Source organism: Coregonus clupeaformis, chromosome 21 (genome assembly GCF_020615455.1).
Source record: "Coregonus clupeaformis isolate EN_2021a chromosome 21, ASM2061545v1, whole genome shotgun sequence".
Lineage (NCBI taxonomy): Eukaryota > Metazoa > Chordata > Actinopteri > Salmoniformes > Salmonidae > Coregonus > Coregonus clupeaformis.
The window spans coordinates 22,548,703-22,568,344 of NC_059212.1; the positions used below are offsets into that span (position 1 = coordinate 22,548,703).

The 19,642-nt window shown below is 44.0% G+C and overlaps 1 protein-coding gene across 3 annotated transcripts in view; it reads right to left on the reverse strand.

Annotated features, from left to right (window-relative positions):
* Positions 1-992: 992 nt before the first annotated feature.
* The window catches only part of LOC121535098 (glycogen debranching enzyme-like), a 55,182-nt gene continuing 36,532 nt past the window's right edge, over positions 993-19,642 (reverse strand). For all 3 annotated transcript variants that reach the window (XM_045206255.1, XM_045206253.1, XM_045206254.1), the window contains exons 17-34: positions 17,079-17,229; positions 16,663-16,787; positions 15,650-15,762; positions 14,826-14,960; positions 10,081-10,211; positions 9,683-9,819; positions 9,258-9,391; positions 8,819-8,994; positions 8,323-8,425; positions 7,998-8,223; positions 4,993-5,113; positions 4,641-4,776; positions 4,330-4,442; positions 3,945-4,156; positions 2,473-2,570; positions 2,219-2,306; positions 1,939-2,072; positions 993-1,860 (exon numbers count right to left, since the gene is read on the reverse strand). In XM_045206255.1, the coding sequence (XP_045062190.1) occupies positions 1,743-1,860; positions 1,939-2,072; positions 2,219-2,306; positions 2,473-2,570; positions 3,945-4,156; positions 4,330-4,442; positions 4,641-4,776; positions 4,993-5,113; positions 7,998-8,223; positions 8,323-8,425; positions 8,819-8,994; positions 9,258-9,391; positions 9,683-9,819; positions 10,081-10,211; positions 14,826-14,960; positions 15,650-15,762; positions 16,663-16,787; positions 17,079-17,229 (2,451 nt within the window). In that variant the 3' untranslated portion in view covers positions 993-1,742. The remainder of the gene's footprint in view (positions 1,861-1,938; positions 2,073-2,218; positions 2,307-2,472; positions 2,571-3,944; positions 4,157-4,329; positions 4,443-4,640; positions 4,777-4,992; positions 5,114-7,997; positions 8,224-8,322; positions 8,426-8,818; positions 8,995-9,257; positions 9,392-9,682; positions 9,820-10,080; positions 10,212-14,825; positions 14,961-15,649; positions 15,763-16,662; positions 16,788-17,078; positions 17,230-19,642) is intronic.

The following is a 19,642-nucleotide window of genomic DNA, read 5'->3' on the forward strand; positions in this document are numbered from 1 at the left end:
TTGGGCCAAGAAACATGAGCAATGGACATTAGACCGGTGGAAATGTGTCCTTCGATGTGTCTGTGTCTTTGTGAGACGCGGTGTGGGTGAACGGATTATCTCCGCATGTGTAGTTCCCACCGTAAAGCATGGAGGAGGAGGTGTTATGGTGAGGGGGTGCTTTGCTGGTGACACTGTCTGTGATTTATTTAGAATTCAAGGCACACTTAACCAGCATGGCTACTACAGCATTCTGCAGCGATATGCCATCCCATCTGGTTTGGGCTTAGTGGGACTATTATTTGTTTTTCAACAGGACAATGACCCAACACACCTCCAGGCTGTGTAAGTGCTATTTTACCAAGGAGAGTGAAGACCTGATGACCTGGCCTCCACAATCCCCCGACCTCAACCCAATTCAGATGGTTTGAGATGAGTCGGATGGCAGAGTGAAGGAAAAGCAGCCAACAAGTGCTCAGCATATGTGGGAACTCCTTCAAGACTGTTGGAAAATCATTCCAGGTGAAGCTGGTTGAGAGAATGCCAAGAGTGTGCAAAGCTGTCATCAAGGCAAAGGGTGGCTATTTGAAGAATCTCAAATATATAATATATTTTGATTTGTTTTACACTTTTTTGGTTACTACATGATTTCATATGTATTATTTCATAGTTTTGATGTCTTCACTATTATTCTACAATGTAGAAAATAGTAAAAATAAAGAACAACCCTGGAATGAGTAGGTGTGTCCAAGCTTTTGACTGGTACTGTATGTTTGTAAATATTTGTAAGAATTCAAATTCAAATCTACTTCTGTCTTTGACCAGGTTTCTTTTGAAATGTGTATATATATAAAAAAACTAGATTATGTTTAAATAAATAAATAAAGGTTTTACTGTGTGCTGTGTCTTAACACAACCCAGAAACTGGGAGCTGGTGAACAGGCTACTCAGTCAGTAAAACTATTGTTTTCCTTCACCTCAACACAGACATGAAGACAAAGACACAGAATATGTCAGGTTGCAGACTGTTTATATACCATGACAACACTACGTAGACTAGCCACACTAAATCACACTATAAGCTGGACGCATGCTGACCAATAAAATGAGGCACCAGATTCACAAGGAGAGATGCATCACATTTAGAGTGGGTCATAGATTGAACATCAACTCTACAAGGCTTCAGTCACAGTGATAAGTTCCCACAGAGGTTTCTTTTTAGGGATCTAAACTCTAGTAAAATGCATGGAAGCACACGGCAATGGATCACCACTTGACTAACTTCATAGTACAGTACATTTTGATACAATCTTTAAAAGCATCACCAGTGACAGGTTAGCAGCTCAGGCGACAAGATGAACATTTATCTGCCTAGGAGGTAATCTGGTTTTAAAACAGTCGGTCTTCCATCCCTTACAATACTTAAATGTATCTTTAAATTCTTCCTCTTTAAGTGCGATAACATTAGCGCATATCTACTGTAACAGATAGGGATCATACCTTGACAACACTAAGTCAGGTGTCAAATGAGGCTGTGAACTACAATTTCCCAATGCCCTCCACAACCACTGTAAATTCTTGTGTTCACATGTTCACTAGGCATTAGCCTGCTGTATACTTGAGATCCCAGTAGGGTTAGTGCATAGGGTGTACATGAGGTCCAAAACAAGACAACAAAGACCACACTATGAAGGTGAAATAAAACAATGCCGGACTACATGAGATCATTGGGCGAGTCTCCGCCCACAGGAAGTGAGTTGTTGTTACATGTCGTAGAGGACTTCTAACACCGTGGAGATGGACCAGGCCTGTGATTCGCAGCTGAAGGGGCAGTACTGGCCATTCTCATTGGTCAGCTCTGGCAGACCCTTCCAACTAGACCTGGGGGGTTAGAAGAGACATGGATGGATGTTCAAATAGTGTGCGTAAATATGTGTGTTTGTGTCTTTGTGTATTTACCTCTCCAGGTGGACATAATGCTGAGAGAGAATGCTCTTCACCAGGTACACTGTCTGGTCATAGGTCTCCTTCCCAAGCTTCTTGGCAAAATAGAGCTTTGCTCGAAGGAAGTACCCAATTGGCCACAGCCACTCCTAAAAAACAAACAAGTGATTATACCCATCAGATCAATTCAATACAACTTTATTTATCCGCTCAGGAGCATTGCCATAAGAAGTTGAACAATAACTCCTCATTTAAGGTGTGGTACAACTCCAAATCCTGAGTGAGGCACACTCACTGGTCCTTGGTGGTAGTTGAAGCCTCTGGCCACATTGTAGTTGTCATTATCCAGGGCGTTGTCATAGACACCACAGTACACCATATCACTGGGGGAGAAATAAACGTGATGTCAGTAGTATATAAGCCAAGAAAATATATATAGAAAATTAATCAGTAAATGAAGAGGGGCCAGGAGCTTTTCCTGACCATATGACCTGAATAGGAAAAACTTCTGGCCCTACCAATGACTATTAATGGCTGTAGGTATCTTACTCTGGATCCAAGGTCTTCATTCCCAGAGGTCCTAGCAGCTTCTTCTCAGCGACCTCCAGGGCCTTCCAGGCTCTCTCCACCGTGAACAACTCAGGAGCCTCAGGGACAGAATAGAGAAAATATTCAACTCATTAACTCCCCCCCCCCCCCCCCCACCACCACAACTATAACCATCTTCTACCGACACAGTTCTTTAGATATATTTACACACAAGGGGTAGCCAAGAAAACAATGATTTATATATACACTAGATGACTGATAGAGGGGCGCTGTTTTGAAGCCACATTGTAAAAAACATTTTGGAAGCTATAGAAATGCATTTTAATGTCTATATTTGGTTTTGTCATGTTTATTCTATTACAGACACCTTAATGCATACTTTGACATTATATTATGTGAGCTAAACATAAAGACAGAAGATAGCCCTATTTGGTAAAAGACCAAGTCCATATTATGGCAAGAACAGCTCAAATAAGCAAAGAGAAACGACAGTCCATCACTTTAAGACATGAATGTCAGTCAATACGGAACATTTCAAGAACTTTGAAAGTTTCTTCAAGTGTAGTCGCAAAAGCCATCAAGCGTTATGATGAAACTGGCTCTCATGAGGACCGCCACAGGAATGGAAGACCCAGAGTTACCTCTGTTGCAGAGGATAAGTTCATTAGAGTTACCAGCCTAAGAAATTGGTCTGGAGTCCAAATTGGAGATATTTGGTTCCAACCGCCGTGTCTTTGTGAGACGCGTGTGGGTGAACGGATGATCTCCGCATGTGTAGTTCCCACCGTAAAGCATGTAGGAGGAGGTGTTATGGTGTGAGGGTTCTTTGCTGGCGACACTGTCTGTGATTTATTTAGAATTCAAGCATTCTGCAGCGATACGCCATCCCATCTGGTTTGGGCTTAGTGGGACTATCATTTGTTTGATATTTGACCAAGAAGGAGAATGATGGAATGCTGCATCAGATGATCTGGCCTCCACAATCCCCCGACCTCAACCGAATTGGGATGGTTTGGGATGAGTCACACTGCAGAGTGAAGGAAAATCAGCCAACAAGTGCTCAGCATATGTGGGAACTCCTTCAAGACTGTTGGAAAAGCATTCCAGGTGAAGCTGGTTGAGAGAATGCCAAGAGTGTGCAAAGCTGTCATCAAGGCAAAGGGTGGCTTTTTGAAGAATCTCAAATATAAAATATTTTGATTTGTTTAACACTTTTTTGGCTACTACATGATTCCATATGTGTAATTTACAATGTAGAAAATAGTAAAAAATAAAGAACAACCCTTGAATGAGTAGGTGTGTCCAAGGTTTTGACTGGTACTGTACAACATTGCAAGAAAAGGGCTAAGGCCTTGGGGGTGAATTCCATTTTAAATCAGTCGATTCTGGAAGTAAACTGAAATTCCAATGCTTCTCTATGAGAAAAAACATGAAACAGGGCATGAGCTGATGCCACTCTGATGGCAACTCACCACCACCATGGCGATGCAAAAGTTGGGCCTGAGCTGGTAGTCACACCAGGGGCTGGAGGCTCCGTGGCTGTCCTTGTAAATGCCTCTCTTGTGGACCAGGTCTGGGTGCTTCTCGTTGGGGTCCTTCTCATCATGGGACACATAGAAGTTCTTCTCAAAGTTGACCTGGATCTTATGGTTCCAATCCTCATAGGACACCTTCAACTCCTTACCTGCCAGGGAAAACAAATATAGAATAAAAATGTTTTCATTAAGTCTTATTAGAGAAAGGGAAGTCGTGTGCGTGTGTTTGCATACATTAGAATGTGTGTCTGTGTGTGTGTATATATCTGCACTGCATGTGTGTGTGTGTGTGTGCGTGCGTGCGTGTCCAGGCAGCACTCACCATCCCTGTCTATTTTCATGGAGCTGTGGGGGAACAGGCCCTTCTTATGGAGCTCCACCAGCCAGCGTACTGCAGACTTACTGAGGCCCACCATCTCCACCGCTGACCCATCTCTTGAGACACACACAACCAGGGACATGAGTCAAATCAGATCAAATGAAACATGAATTGAATGTGCATTTATAACAGCTTCATCTTTTATGAAGAAGCAGGAGAGAGGTCCAACTACTCTGGCTTTGCCTAACAGTTTGGTTTACATTGTATTGTATTGTATTCTATTCTATTATATTGGTGGTCTATGATGGTCTTACCTGGGTGTGGCAGGCATGCCCTTGTTCCGAGCTTTGTCGCTCTCTCCCATTTTGTCCATCCATGTTCCACAGTTGAAGCGGTTGCCACCGTACACAAAGCCAGTATAACGATGCACTTTGGCCACAACATTGAAGCCTGGGAGCAAGGAGAATAATAACATACCATGTTTGCTGAACCAAGACACTATGACAATGTGCACCATAAGAAAAACCTTAACCAACGAGAGCCACTTTAGGGAATAACCGGGACACAGAATTTTTCAAAATCAGGTAACGTAATCAGGAAAAACTCCTGGTCCTACTTATTAACTCAAAGTATGACCGCAACCGGAGGTGACTGTAGCAGACTCACCCTCGTCCTTCATGTGCATGTCGATCTTTGGTCCGGCATTGCGCTCTCTGAAATCGATACCCTGCATGTGGCGAGTCATGGTCTCATGGATGACATCACAAAGGGACTGTGTGAACGAGAACTGAAACACACGAGGATGACGTTAGACTGTACCCCCGCTTGATGTACTGAAGGTGTTTGTGTGGACATGTATGGATTTATGCATAATGTTTGTAGGTGATATGTGCGCATGTGAAAGTTTGTGGGATCGTGTGTGTGTGCATGTATTTATTAGGGATCCCCATTAGCTCTCCCTCTTCCTGGGATCCAAACACATTCAAGTACTTACATTATACATAAAACAAAAGATAAAACAGTTAATCATATAACATTATTACACCACTACATATCTACAATACAAAATGTATATTACCACCATACAACAATATTACAATGTACGTGTGTGTAGAGTGTGTTTATGCATATGTGTGTGACTGTATATACTATATGTGTTGTATATACTATATGTGCTGTATATACTATGTGTTGTAGCCTCCTGTAGCTCAGTTGGTAGAGCATGGCGCTTGCAACACCAGGGTTGTGGGTTCGATTCCCATGGGGGTCCAGTATGAAAAGTGTATACACTCATTAACTGTAAGTCGCTCTGGATAAGAACGTCTGCTAAATGACTAAAATGTAATGTAAATGCTGTATATACTATATGTGCTGTATGTGCTGTATATACTGTATGTGGTGTATATACTGTATGTGGTGTATATACTGTATGTGGTGTATATACTGTATGTGCTGTATATACTGTATGTGCTGTATATACTGTATGTGGTGTATATACTGTATGTGGTGTATATATGTGCTGTATGTGCTGTATATACTGTATGTGGTGTATATACTGTATGTGGTGTATATACTGTATGTGGTGTATATACTGTATGTGGTGTATATACTGTATGTGCTGTATATACTATATGTGCTGTATATACTGTATGTGCTGTATATACTGTATGTGGTGTATATACTGTATGTGGTGTATATACTGTATGTGGTGTATATACGTGCTGTATGTGGTGTATATACTGTATGTGCTGTATATACTGTATGTGGTGTATATACTGTATGTGGTGTATATACGTGCTGTATGTGGTGTATATACTGTATGTGGTGTATATACGTGCTGTATGTGCTGTATATACTGTATGTGGTGTATATACGTGATGTATATACACTGCTCAAAAAAATTAAGGGAACACTTAAACAACACAATGTAACTCCAAGTCAATCACACTTCTGTGAAATCAAACTGTCCACTTAGGAAGCAACACTGATTGACAATAAATGTCACATGCTGTTGTGCAAATGGAATAGACAACAGGTGGAAATTATAGGCAATTAGCAAGACACCCCCAATAAAGGACTGGTTTTGCAGGTGGTGACCACAGACCACTTCTCAGTTCCTATGCTTCCTGGCTGATGTATTGGTCACATTTGAATGCTGGCGGTGCTTTCACTCTAGTGGTAGCATGAGACGGAGTCTACAACCCACACAAGTGGCTCAGGTAGTGCAGCTCATCCAGGATGGCACATCAATGCGAGCTGTGGCAAGAAGGTTTGCTGTGTCTGTCAGCGTAGTGTCCAGAGCATGGAGGCGCTACCAGGAGACAGGCCAGTACATCAGGAGACGTGGAGGAGGCCGTTGGAGGGCAACAACCCAGCAGCAGGACTGCTACCTCCGCCTTTGTGCAAGGAGGAGCAGGAGGAGCACTGCCAGAGCCCTGCAAAATGACCTCCAGCAGGCCACAAATGTGCATGTGTCTGCTCAAACGGTCAGAAACAGACTCCATGAGGGTGGTATGAGGGCCCGACGTCCACAGGTGGGGGTTGTGCTTACAGCCCAACACCGTGCAGGACGTTTGGCATTTGCCAGAGAACACCAAGATTGGCAAATTCGCCACTGGCGCCCTGTGCTCTTCACAGATGAAAGCAGGTTCACACTGAGCACGTGACAGACGTGACAAAGTCTGGAGACGCCGTGGAGAACGTTCTGCTGCCTGCAACATCCTCCAGCATGACCGGTTTGGCGTGGGTCAGTCATGGTGTGGGGTGGCATTTCTTTGGGGGGCAGCACAGCCCTCCATGTGCTCGCCAGAGGTAGCCTGACTGCCATTAGGTACCGAGATGAGATCCTCAGACCCCTTGTGAGACCATATGCTGGTGCGGTTGGCCCTGGGTTCCTCCTAATGCAAGACAATGCTAGACCTCATGTGGCTGGAGTGTGTCAGCAGTTCCTGCAAGAGGAAGGCATTGATGCTATGGACTGGCCCGCCCGTTCCCCAGACCTGAATCCAATTGAGCACATCTGGGACATCATGTCTCGCTCCATCCACCAACGCCACGTTGCACCACAGACTGTCCAGGAGTTGGCGGATGCTTTAGTCCAGGACTGGGAGGAGATCCCTCAGGAGACCATCCGCCACCTCATCAGGAGCATGCCCAGGCATTGTAGGGAGGTCATACAGGCACGTGGAGGCCACACACACTACTGAGCCTCATTTTGACTTGTTTTAAGGACATTACATCAAAGTTGGATCAGCCTGTAGTGTGGTTTTCCACTTTAATTTTGAAGGTGACTCCAAATCCAGACCTCCATGGGTTGATAAATTTGATTTCCATTGATCATTTTTGTGTGATTTTGTTGTCAGCACATTAAACTATGTAAAGAAAAAAGTATATAATAAGATTATTTCATTCATTCAGATCCAGGATGTGTTATTTTAGTGTTCCCTTTATTTTTTTGAGCAGTGTACTATATGTGGTGTATATACTGTATGTGGTGTATATACTGTATGTGTTGTACATGCGAGAGAGATGAAGAGTGTGTGTTTATGCATATGTGTGTGGGTGTTTATATGTGTACATGTGTGAGTGTGTGTACGAGAGAGATAAAGAGAAAGTGTGTGTATGCATTTATGCATATGTGTGTATACGGTATGTGTATAGCTGTGACCTACTGGAGTGCCAGGGGCGTGGGGCTCGGAGTCATCATGGGGGTACATCCTGACCACGGGGCAGTGGAGGATGGCAGTGCCCTCGGGCACCAGGGTACAGTAGTCCTGGATGCACTGCAGCCACCACCACACTGCGTCACGGCAGTTGAAGCGGGCACTGATGCCCTCGCCCAACAGGTTGGGGATAAGACCGTGTCTCAGGGTGCCTGCAAACGCCAGGATGATGTTTCTGTTCAAGAAAATAAACATTGAATGAACATATACAAATATATAAAATGATACCTAAGAAGTTCCATTTGGATACTAGTACAATATAGAGAATACACACCTAGCCTCCAGGTGACGACCAGTGACAAGCATGAGTCCACGCAGAGCGATAAAGGTGTCTCGGCCCCAGCAGCGGAAGATTCCAGAGGAGAAGTGTGGCAGACCTGTGAAACAGGAAGCATGGTAGAGATGAATAAAGGAAGAAGATGGTTGAATAGAGCTGAAATTCAAACACCAATTCTCAAATGTTACAGAGATACAAATAGGACTTTATCAGCTGATAGCTGCTGAATTGGTCATGAACTGAAGCTTATAGCTTAGTTTCATTAAAATACCAAGCGACTGACAATGATAGGCCATTTTGATGATTACCAATAGACATCAGTTATTTGGCTACTCAATGTAGTCCAGCATGATGGTTATTATCATTAGTTTCCAGAAATCAACAGAAAAATATTATGGGTTATTTGGGTGTTATCCGACTACTGTTTACAGTATCCGACTACTGTTTACAGTATTAGAATTGATTAATATAAATGAGGGGTTGCTATGCAGACCTGCGGCCAGGGAGACGCAGCACTGCTCCTTCTTGCCGGTGTCTTTGTTGAGGCTGTAGGGGACGTCGGGTAGCGCCAGGGACAAGGGGGGCAGAGCTGGGAAACTGCCAACACCACACATCTGGACCGAGCCCAGTGCTAGCAGTTTGACAAAGGTGGAGCCGTTCTGGACGAAACTGAACAAGACAGAAACACAGAGAAAAACATGGTTTTACATTAAAAACATTGTGCACCATTGCTGGACAAAACTGAAGAAACCACGAGAAAACACATAAGTTAAAAAAGTTTTCGGCACACCCTTAAAGGTACAGGGCCTTTTTAATACAAATATTCTCACTAAATCTAATTTAAGTATCTTCAATTGTTCTATTGCATCATTTTCGTAATGTATGTTGAGTGTGTGAGAAACATTTATAGGGTTGTTTCTGTGGGGACATACCTGGACATCTTGTTGAAGGTGATGTCCAGAGCCGTGGTGTAGGCTCCCACTAGGATAGCGTCAAAGTAGCAGGGGATGAGGTAGCGAGGGATGTGCTTCAGATAGTGGAACATCCCTTCGAGCCACTTCCCCACCTGGAAACATTTCGGACAACACATGCTATATGGATAACACCAACTTTGAAAATGATGACCATGGAAAATGGTGACAATGATGATCCTCATTTTACTACTACCACACTGGTAGATTTAAAACTCAGGTCTTGGATCTTAGATGGGCAGAGTTATAGGATGAATTTCTTTCTATTTAGCATCATTATTGTCAAGTTCATCAGACGGTCTTGTCTGTCTACTTTGTCATAAGGCCTATGGAAAATCAAGAGGGATTCATTCAGTTTGAATTACTGTCACTCAAACCGTACTCACCTCTCCCAGAGCGCCACCACGGGACACCAGCCTGTTGCTGACGTAGTCGATCATCCAGTCACCCTGTCTCAGGTTGTTACACACCGGGTGGCCCAAGTCATTCTTGGGACGAATGTCCGCCATCACTGACATCAGACCTGTATCAAAACAATGAAACACGTTTTTAATGTCTATGTCCAGTTTCAGATGCTCTTAGGCACAGATCTAGGATCAGCTTACCAACCCAAATCCTAGTGCTGACCAGGGTTGGGATCAATTCAATTTCAAATCAGTCAATTCAGGAAGTAAACTGCAAAATTCTCATTTCTATTTCAATTTACAGTGAATTGACTGAATTAAAATGGAATTGACCCCAACCCTGGTGCTGACTGGACCCCTCAGTGTGAATTGTACTGTACCTTGCAGGCCACTGTACTTGAAGCTGGTCCAGGAGGGGATGTTGTAGCAGCCTCCTCCTTCCTCCTGCTCCTCAGAGTCACAGCGGAACAGCAGCATGTTCATGTCGGCCAGGGTCAGCTTAGACATGATCCTGCATGGGGATAGAGGATAGGGTCACATAACATTACAACACACACACTCACCTTACTGGGCACAACTGGAGACTACAGATCCCCATTGATCAGTATGTTGATCAATTCCTCACTATACAAACAAACTCAGCAAAAAAAGAAACGTCCCTTTTTCAGGACCCTGTCTTTCAAAGATAATTCGTAAAAATCCAAATAACTTCACAGATCTTCATTGTAAAGGGTTTAAACACTGTTTCCCATGCTTGTTCAATTAACCATAAACAATTCATGAACATGCACCTATGGAACGGTCATTAAGACACTAACAGCTTATAGATGGTAGGCAATTAAGGTCACAGTTATGAAAACTTAGGACACTAAAGAGGCCTTTCTACTGACTCTGAAAAACACCAAAAGAAAGAGGCCCAGGGTCCCTGCACATCTGATTGAACGTGCCTTAGGCATGCTGCAAGGAGGCATGAGGACTGCAGATGTGGCCAGGGAAATAAATTGCAATGTCAGTACTGTGAGACGCTTAAGACAGCGCTACAGGGAGACAGGACGGACAGCTGATCGTCCTCGCAGTGGCAGACCACGTCTAACAACACCTGCACAGGATCGGTACATCCGAACATCACACCTTGGGACAGGTACAGGATGGCAACAACAACTGCCCGAGTTACACCAGGAACGCACAATCCCTCCATCAGTGCTCAGACTGTCCGCAATAGGCTGAGAGAGGCTGGACTGAGGGCTTGTAGGCCTGTTGTAAGGCATGTCCTCACCAGACAAACCCACCGTCGCTGGACCAGACAGGACTGGCAAAAAGTGCTCTTCACTGACGAGTCGCGGTTTTGTCTCACCAGGGGTGATGGTCGGATTCGCGTTTATCGTCGAAGGAATGAGCGTTACACTGACGCCTGTACTCTGGAGTGGGATCGATTTGGAGGTGGAGGGTTCATCATGGTCTGGGGCGGTGTGTCACAGCATCACCGGACTGAGCTTGTTGTCATTGCAGGCAATCTCAACGCTGTGCGTTACAGGGAAGAGATCCTCCTCCCTCATGTGGTACCCTTCCTGTAGACTCATCCTGACATGACCCTCCAGCATGACTATGCAACCAGCCATACTGCTCGTTCTGTGCGTGATTTCCTACAAGACAGCAATGTCAGTGTTCTGCCATGGCCAGCGAAGAGCCTGGATCTCAATCCCATTGAGCACGTCTGGGACCTGTTGGATCGGAGGGTGAGGGCTAGGGTCATTCCCCCCAGAAATGTCTGGGAACTTGCTGGTGCCTTGGTGGAAGAGTGGGGTAACATCTTACAGCAAGAACAGGCAAATCTGGTGCAGTCCATGAGGAGGAGATGCACTGCAGTACTTAATGCAGCTGGTGGCCAGTATGCACTCACTAACTGTAAGTCGCTCTGGATAAGAGCGTCTGCTAAAATGTTTTTTTTTTTATAATGTAAAAATGTGGCCATACCAGATACTGACTGTTACTTTTGATTTTGACCCCCCCTTTGTTCAGGGACACATTATTCAATTTATATTAGTCACATGTCTGTGGAACTTGTTCAGTTTATGTCTCAGTTTATGTCTTAAGTTTGCTGAAAATAAACATAGTTGACAGTGAGAGGACGTTTCTTTTTTGCTGAGTTTATATTACCATACAGATGTAGGATTTTAATTTGAGCAAGTTTGCTACAGCAGGAAATACTCCTGCAGCAACAGGACATGTCAATTATTATGTGGATTATAATTAATGGACATTTTTGTAGGGGTTGCTACATTTTTCGTAAGGGAAAATCAAGTCTGAAATGTCAAAGTGGAAATTACAAACTTCAGAAGCCTTTTTAAACCTGAAATACAATACAATATTTTATTTTCCTGCATCAGCTCTTTTCCAATAGACTTGGTGTGTTTGCACAGCAGTGTGTGTGTGTGTGTGTGTGTGTGTGTGTGTGTGTGTGTGTGTAGCGGGACATTCGTGTGTACAGTGCCTTCGGAAAGTATTCAGACCCCTTGACTTTTTCCACTTTTTGTTCTGTTACAGCCTTATTCTAAAATGGATTTAAAAAACAGGTGCATCCTGTTTCCATTGATCATCCTTGAGATGTTTCTACAACTTGATTGGAGTCCACCTGTGGTAAATTCAATTGGTTGGACATGATTTGGAAAAGGCACATACCTGTCTATATAAGGTCCCACAGTTGACAGTGCATGTCAGAGAAACAACCAAGCCATGGGATCAAAGGAATTGTCCCTAGAGCTCCTGTAGCTCAGTTGGTAGAGCATGGTGCTTGCAACGCCAGGGTTGTGGGTTCGATTCCCACGGGGGGCCAGTATGAAAAATGTATGTACTCAATAACTGTAAGTCGCTCTGGATAAGAGCGTCTGCTAAATGACTAAAATGTAAAAATTATGAAACCAAGATTGAACTCTTCGGCCTGAATGCCAAGCGTCACGTCTGGAGAAAACCTGTCACCATCCCTATGGTGAAGCATGGTGGTGGCAGAATCATGCTGTGGGAATGTTTTTCAGCGGCAGGGACTGGGAGACTAATCAGGATCGAGGCAAAGATGAACGGAGCAAAGTACAGAGAGATCCTTGATGAAAACCTGCACAGGACCTCAGACTGGGGCGAAGGTTCACCTTCCAACAGGACAACAACCCTAAGCACACATCCAAGACAACACAGGAGTGGCTTCTGGGACAAGTCTCTGAATGTCCTTGAGTAGCCAGAGCCTGGACTTGAGCCCGATCTAACATCTCTGGAGAGACCTGAAAATAGCTGTGCAGCAACGCTCCCCATAGAACATGACAGAGCTTGAGAGGATCTGCAGAGAAAAATGGGAGAAAATCCCCAAATACAGGTGTGACAAGCTTGTAGCGTCATACCCAAGAAGACTCAAGGCTGTAATCGCTGCCAAAGGTGCTTCAACAAAGTACAGAGTAAAGGGTCTGAATACTTATGTAAATGTGATATTTCAGTTTTATATTTTTAATACATTTGTAGAAATGTCTAAAAAACAGTTTTTGCTTTGTCATTATGGGGTATTGTGTGTAGTTTGATGAACAAAAAAAAACTATTTAATCAATTTTAGAATAAGGCTGTAACATAACAAAATGTGGAAAAAGTAAAGGGGTCTGGATACTTTCTGAATGCACTGTACAGTGAGGGAAATAAGTATTTGACCCCTCTGCAAAACATGACTTAGTACTTGGTGGCAAAACCCTTGTTGGCAATCACAGAGGTCAGACATTTATTGTAGTTGGTCACCAGGTTTGCACACATCTCAGGAGGGATTTTGTCCCACTCCTCTTTGCAGATCTTCTCCAAATCATTAAGGTTTCGAGGCTGACGTTTGGCAACTCGAATCTTCAGCTCCCTCCACAGATTTTCTATGGGATTAAGGTCTGGAGACTGGCTATGCCACTCCAGGACCTTAATGTGCTTCTTCGTGAGCCACTCCTTTGTTGCCTTGGCCGTGTGTTTTGGGTCATTGTCATGCTGGAATACCCATCCATGACCCATTTTCAATGCCCTGGCTGAGGGAAGGAGGTTCTCACCCAAGATTTGACGGTACATGGCCCCTTCCATCGTCCCTTTGATGCGGTGAAGTTGTCCTGTCCCCTTAGCAGAAAAACACCCCCAAAGCATAATGTTTCCACCTCCATGTTTGACGGTGGGGATGGTGTTCTTGGGGTCATAGGCAGCATTCCTCCTCCTCCAAACACGGTGAGTTGAGTTGATACCAAAGAGCTCGATTTTGGTCTCATCTAACCACAACACTTACACCCAGTTCTCCTCTGAATCATTCAGATGTTCATTGGCAAACTTCAGACGGGCCTGTATATGTGCTTTCTTGAGCCGGGGGACCTTGCGAGCGCTGCAGGATTTCAGTCCTTGACGGCGTAGTGTGTTACCAATTGTTTTCTTGTTGACTATGGTCCCAGCTGCCTTGAGATCATTGACAAGATCCTCCCGTGTATCTCTGGGCTGATTCCTCACCGTTCTCATGATCATTGCAACTCCACGAGGTGAGATCTTGCATGGAGCCCCAGGCCGAGGGAGATTGACAGTTATTTTGTGTTTCTTCCATTTGCGAATAATCGCACCAACTGTTGTCACCTTCTCACCAAGCTGCTTGGCGATGGTCTTGTAGCCCATTCCAGCCTTGTGTAGGTCTACAATCTTGTCCCTGACATCCTTGGAGAGCTCTTTGGTCTTGGCCATGGTGGAGAGTTTGGAATCTGATTGATTGATTGCTTCTGTGGACAGGTGTCTTTTATACAGGTAACAAGCTGAGATTAGGAGCACTCCCTTTAAGAGTGTGCTCCTAATCTCAGCTCGTTTCCTGTATAAAAGACACCTGGGAGCCAGAAATCTTTCTTATTTCCCTCATTAAAATGCAAATCAATTTATAAAATTTTTGACATGCGTTTTTCTTGATTTTTTTGTTGTTATTCTGTCTCTCACTGTTCAAATAAACCTACCATTAAAATTATAGACAGATCATTTCTCTGTCAGTGGGCAAACGTACAAAATCAGCAGGGGATCAAATATTTTTTTCCCTCACTGTATGTGTATGTTTGTGTGTGTGCAAGCGTGTCTTTGTGCGATGTATACTCACTGTGCCAGGGGTGTCTCCAGTATGGTTGGTGTGTGCTGGTCGGGCAGACTGCCAAGCTTATACTTCGGGCTGAACTGGATCAGGTGATGTCTGATGATTCCCACCAGCTCTTGGGCCCTGGGGTCCAGACTCACCCTGATGAGGGAAACACAGATACATCTCAGAGAGGGAGACATATCTCCTGATCCCAGATCTGTTTGTGCCATTGGCCTGACATGAACATAGAAGTTGTCAAGACAGCATAAACAGATCTGGGACCAGGCTAGGAGACATACAGTCTGCATGGCTGGAGAGATTCCTCGGCCAAAAGGTTTTTTCCTTCAAGATGGATTTGAACCAGCGACCTACAAATCAATGCTATTTTACCTACAGTCCTCCGCTCTACCAACTGAGCTATCAAAGGGGTGAAGAGTCAACAGTATTACCTGTGAGCTGTGTGTGGACAATAGGAGGCCAAACTGACCAAAGAACATCCCCACCCATTTACATTTACATTTTAGTCATTTAGCAGACGCTCTTATCCAGAGCGACTTACAGTTAGTGAATGCATACATGTTTTTTTTTTTTTTTTTCATACTGGCCCCCCGTGGGAAACGAACCCACATCCCTGCCGGCCAAACCCTCCCCTACCTTGGACGACGCTGGACCAATTGTGCGCCGCCCATGGGTCTCCCGGTCGCGGCCGGCTGCGACAGAGCCTGGACTCGAACCAGGATCTCTAGTGGCACAGCCTTAGACCACTGCGCCACCCCTCACTAACATTGGTGTGTGTTTTATTCTATTTAATGTGTGTTTATATTGGGCTGCTCATCATGACCTCTGACCTGAAGGCTATGACGCTGCCAGGGGTGAGGCGCTCGAAGACGATCTCCTGGACAAACTCACTGCTGCCCTTAGATGTCACGCCTGCATGTTTCACAACGCCACTGTCCTTCAGCTGGGGTGACAGGGGACACAAAAGACCATGGGTGAATAAAGTTTCACTACCTTACAAAACAGTATCAAGGTCCACAATGGGGTATTGAGAGGAGAGTTGAGGACAATTCTGAATTGGCTTTTGCTGGTCTATATCAATTATGTATATAAACACTGGATTGCTAATGCTAAGTATTGGCCAATGAGAGGCTTTGAAGCCACCTGTCGGCAGTCCTCCTTAGGAATGAATGGAATTCTACAGCATTGAAATGAAATGTTTTAAGGACAAAATTACATGTATTTAAGTATTTGTTGTTGTAGTGGGGACAGTAACATTAGAACGTATACTTTTTTTAAATACAAAAAATGATACTTTAAGGTAATTTTTTGTACATATATTTTCAGTTGACATGTTAATGTTTAGCTCACATAATATAATACAAAAATATGCATTAAGGTGCCTGTAATATAATAAATGTGGCAAAAACAAATGTAGAAATTAATAAATGCATTTCTATAGCTTCTAAAATATATATTTTTTATAATGGTGGGGGAGTGCCAAGATGGAGGCGCAGTGTTTTCAAAACAGCACCTCCTTTCAGTCATCTAGTGTATATATATAAATCATTGGTGTATACACCATTACCAAACGTTTTACTTTGACTAAATAGCAAAAAGTATATTGAGCGAAGCACATAACACTGAGTAAATAGCTATGTAAACTAAATGGCATTCAATAGAAACTCAAACAAGCCAGACAGAATACAGACACAATACCAGCTTGTGAAACGTAACCGGATGCCCAGGCTGAGAATGGATTTGTTTTGTTTGAGAGGAAAGACTTTACATCTCAATCCCATTGTGACAGGGGGCCTAAACAACTGTAATTACCCATGTTCCCCGGCACTTGGCGTCACATTACCTGGATGTGCTCCTTAATCTCCACAGTGTACTCCGGCATGCCATTAATGTACTTCTCACATTTCTTGTAGGTGCCGGCTTGCCTGTCGATGATACGCGCCTCGAGAACCACCTCATCAATTTTACCTGGAGATGGAGAGAGATTAAGTTGATTGTGTTAAAATAGTAGGTCCTGCATCCAGGTCAGTAGTGTTCTCATGTCATCTCCTGTGCCTCTCTTGCCATTTGTTCCAATAATATTGGTTTGGAATTGATCCCTGACCAAGATGGCTGCCATTATCAGCACCTTCTAGAGTTATGAAGATGAATGACATATATGAAGGTGAATGACATAGGCCACTTTAGTATTATTGTATTTCTATGGATGGCCCGTTCTGAGGACAGTGTCGTGTGTATGGTAACAGTGAAGCATCATACCAGGGATGAACATGGGTGGAACCTCCTTCCTGTACTGGTGGTGTTTGGGGTTGTGGAAAGCAGTGCGACACACGGCCACCACAGACTGGTGTGTGCTGGGACAGTGACGCGTCACCGCCACAACGTCCTCGTCCACCTGGTCCACATACACCTAGGAGGGGGACAGAGGAAATAACAAGTAATGTTCCACATAACTCTTATCACGCAAATACAGTGGGGAAAAAAAGTATTTAGTCAGCCACCAATTGTGCAAGTTCTCCCACTTACAGTGGGGGAAAAAGTATTTAGTCAGGCACCAATTGTGCAAGTTCTCCCACTTAAAAAGATGAGAGAGGCCTGTAATTTTCATCATAGGTACACGTCAACTATGACAGACAAATTGAGAATATTTTTTCCAGAAAATCACATTGTAGGATTTTTAATGAATTTATTTTTAATGCAAATTATGGTGGAAAATAAGTATTTGGTCACCTACAAACAAGCAAGATTTCTGGCTCTCACAGACCTGTAACTTCTTCTTTAAGAGGCTCCTCTGTCCTCCACTCGTTACCTGTATTAATGGCACCTGTTTGAACTTGTTATAAGTATAAAAGACACCTGTCCACAACCTCAAACAGTCACACTCCAAACTCCACTATGACCAAGACCAAAGAGCTGTCAAAGGACACCAGAAACAAAATTGTAGACCTGCACCAGGCTGGGAAGACTGAATCTGCAATAGGTAAGCAGCTTGGTTTGAAGAAATCAACTGTGGGAGCAATTATTAGGAAATGGAAGACATACAAGACCACTGATAATCTCCCTCGATCTGGGGCTCCACGCAAGATCTCACCCCGTGGGGTCAAAATGATCACAAGAACGGTGAGCAAAAATCCCAGAACCACACGGGGGGACCTAGTGAATGACCTGCAGAGAGCTGGGACCAAAGTAACAAAGCCTACCATCAGTAACACACTACGCCGCCAGGGACTCAAATCCTGCAGTGCCAGACGTGTCCCCCTGCTTAAGCCAGTACATGTCCAGGCCCGTCTGAAGTTTGCTAGAGTGCATTTGGATGATCCAGAAGAGGATTGGGAGAATGCCATATGGTCAGATTAAACCAAAATATAACTTTTTGGTAAAAACTCAACTCGTCATGTTTGGAGGACAAAGAATGCTGAGTTGCATCCAAAGAACACCATACCTACTGTGAAGCATGGGCGTGGAAACATCATGCTTTGGGGCTGTTTTTCTGCAAAGGGACCAGGACGACTGATCCGTGTAAAGCAGGGGTGTCAAACTCGTTTTAGCTCAGGGGCCACATGGAGGAAAATCTATTCCCAAGTGGGCCGGACCGGAAAAATCATGGTATATATAACTTAAAAACAACAACTTCAGATTGTTTTCTTTGTTTTAATACGATCAACATACAACATAAAACTGGAGCCTGAGGACAGTGTGTCCAAAATAGTACAAGCACAACATCACTATTAATCATAAAACACGTCAAGTTTATTTGAAAATTCTAAAGAAAAAGTGACTTGCAACACAAAGCCTCCTGGTGCAAAATATAGTGAAAAGTCAAAAAATCACGTCCTCCATTTGCAGATTGCACTTTCTCTCTGAACTTTGTCACAACGCCTGCTTTTTTCCCGATCATTGAGGGCGCACCATCTGTAGCCAGGCTGACAGCGCGGGACCAGTCCACTCCGACCCTGTCCAGCGCGCCGGCGAGTGCGGTAAAAATATCAGCTGCTGTCGTTGTATCTGTCATCGGCACCAACTCCACGAACTCCTCGGTGACGGTCAATGTGTCATCAACTCCGCGGATGAAAAAATGGCCAGTTGTGCAACATCTGTAATGTCCGTGCTTTCATCAATTGCAACCGAAAACACAATAAATGACTTTACTTTTTGCTTCAACTGGCTGTCCAAATCCACTGAAAGATCGGAAATCCTGTCTGCAACTGTGTTTCTTGTCAGGCTGATATTTGCAAAAAGCCTGCCGCTTTTTCAGGGCACACAATCTCCGCTGCCTTCATCATGCATGTTTTTACAAATTCACCCTCACTAAATGGTTTTGAAGCCACTGCGATTTCATTAGCAATGAGGTAGCTAGCTTTCACTGCAGCGTCACTGATGTCTCGGCTGTGAGTAAACACAGACTGCTGTTTCTTCAGACCCGCCAACAGTTCATTCACCTTCTCTCATCTCCGCTGTCCTTGAAAGTTGTCATATTTGTCGGCATGAAGACTCACATAGTGGCGACGAAGATTATATTCTTTCAGCACTGCAACATGCTCTGAACACACCAAACATACAGCTTTCCCATTCAATTCCGTGATTAAATAGGATGACAATTTTTCTTGGAACACTCTGCACTCTGTGTCCACTTTTCTCTTTTTGACAGAGACATATTGGGGCAATGAGGGTGCCAAAGCACATAATGTTAAAAGTAGAAGCCGTAATAAATATCGCGGGCAAAACAAAGTAGCTCATTGGCTGCACGTGCTTGACCTACTTGCTCTGCCCCGGTATAAACAGTTTGCTTGCTTAACACAATTGCTATTGCGCCATCCAGTGGA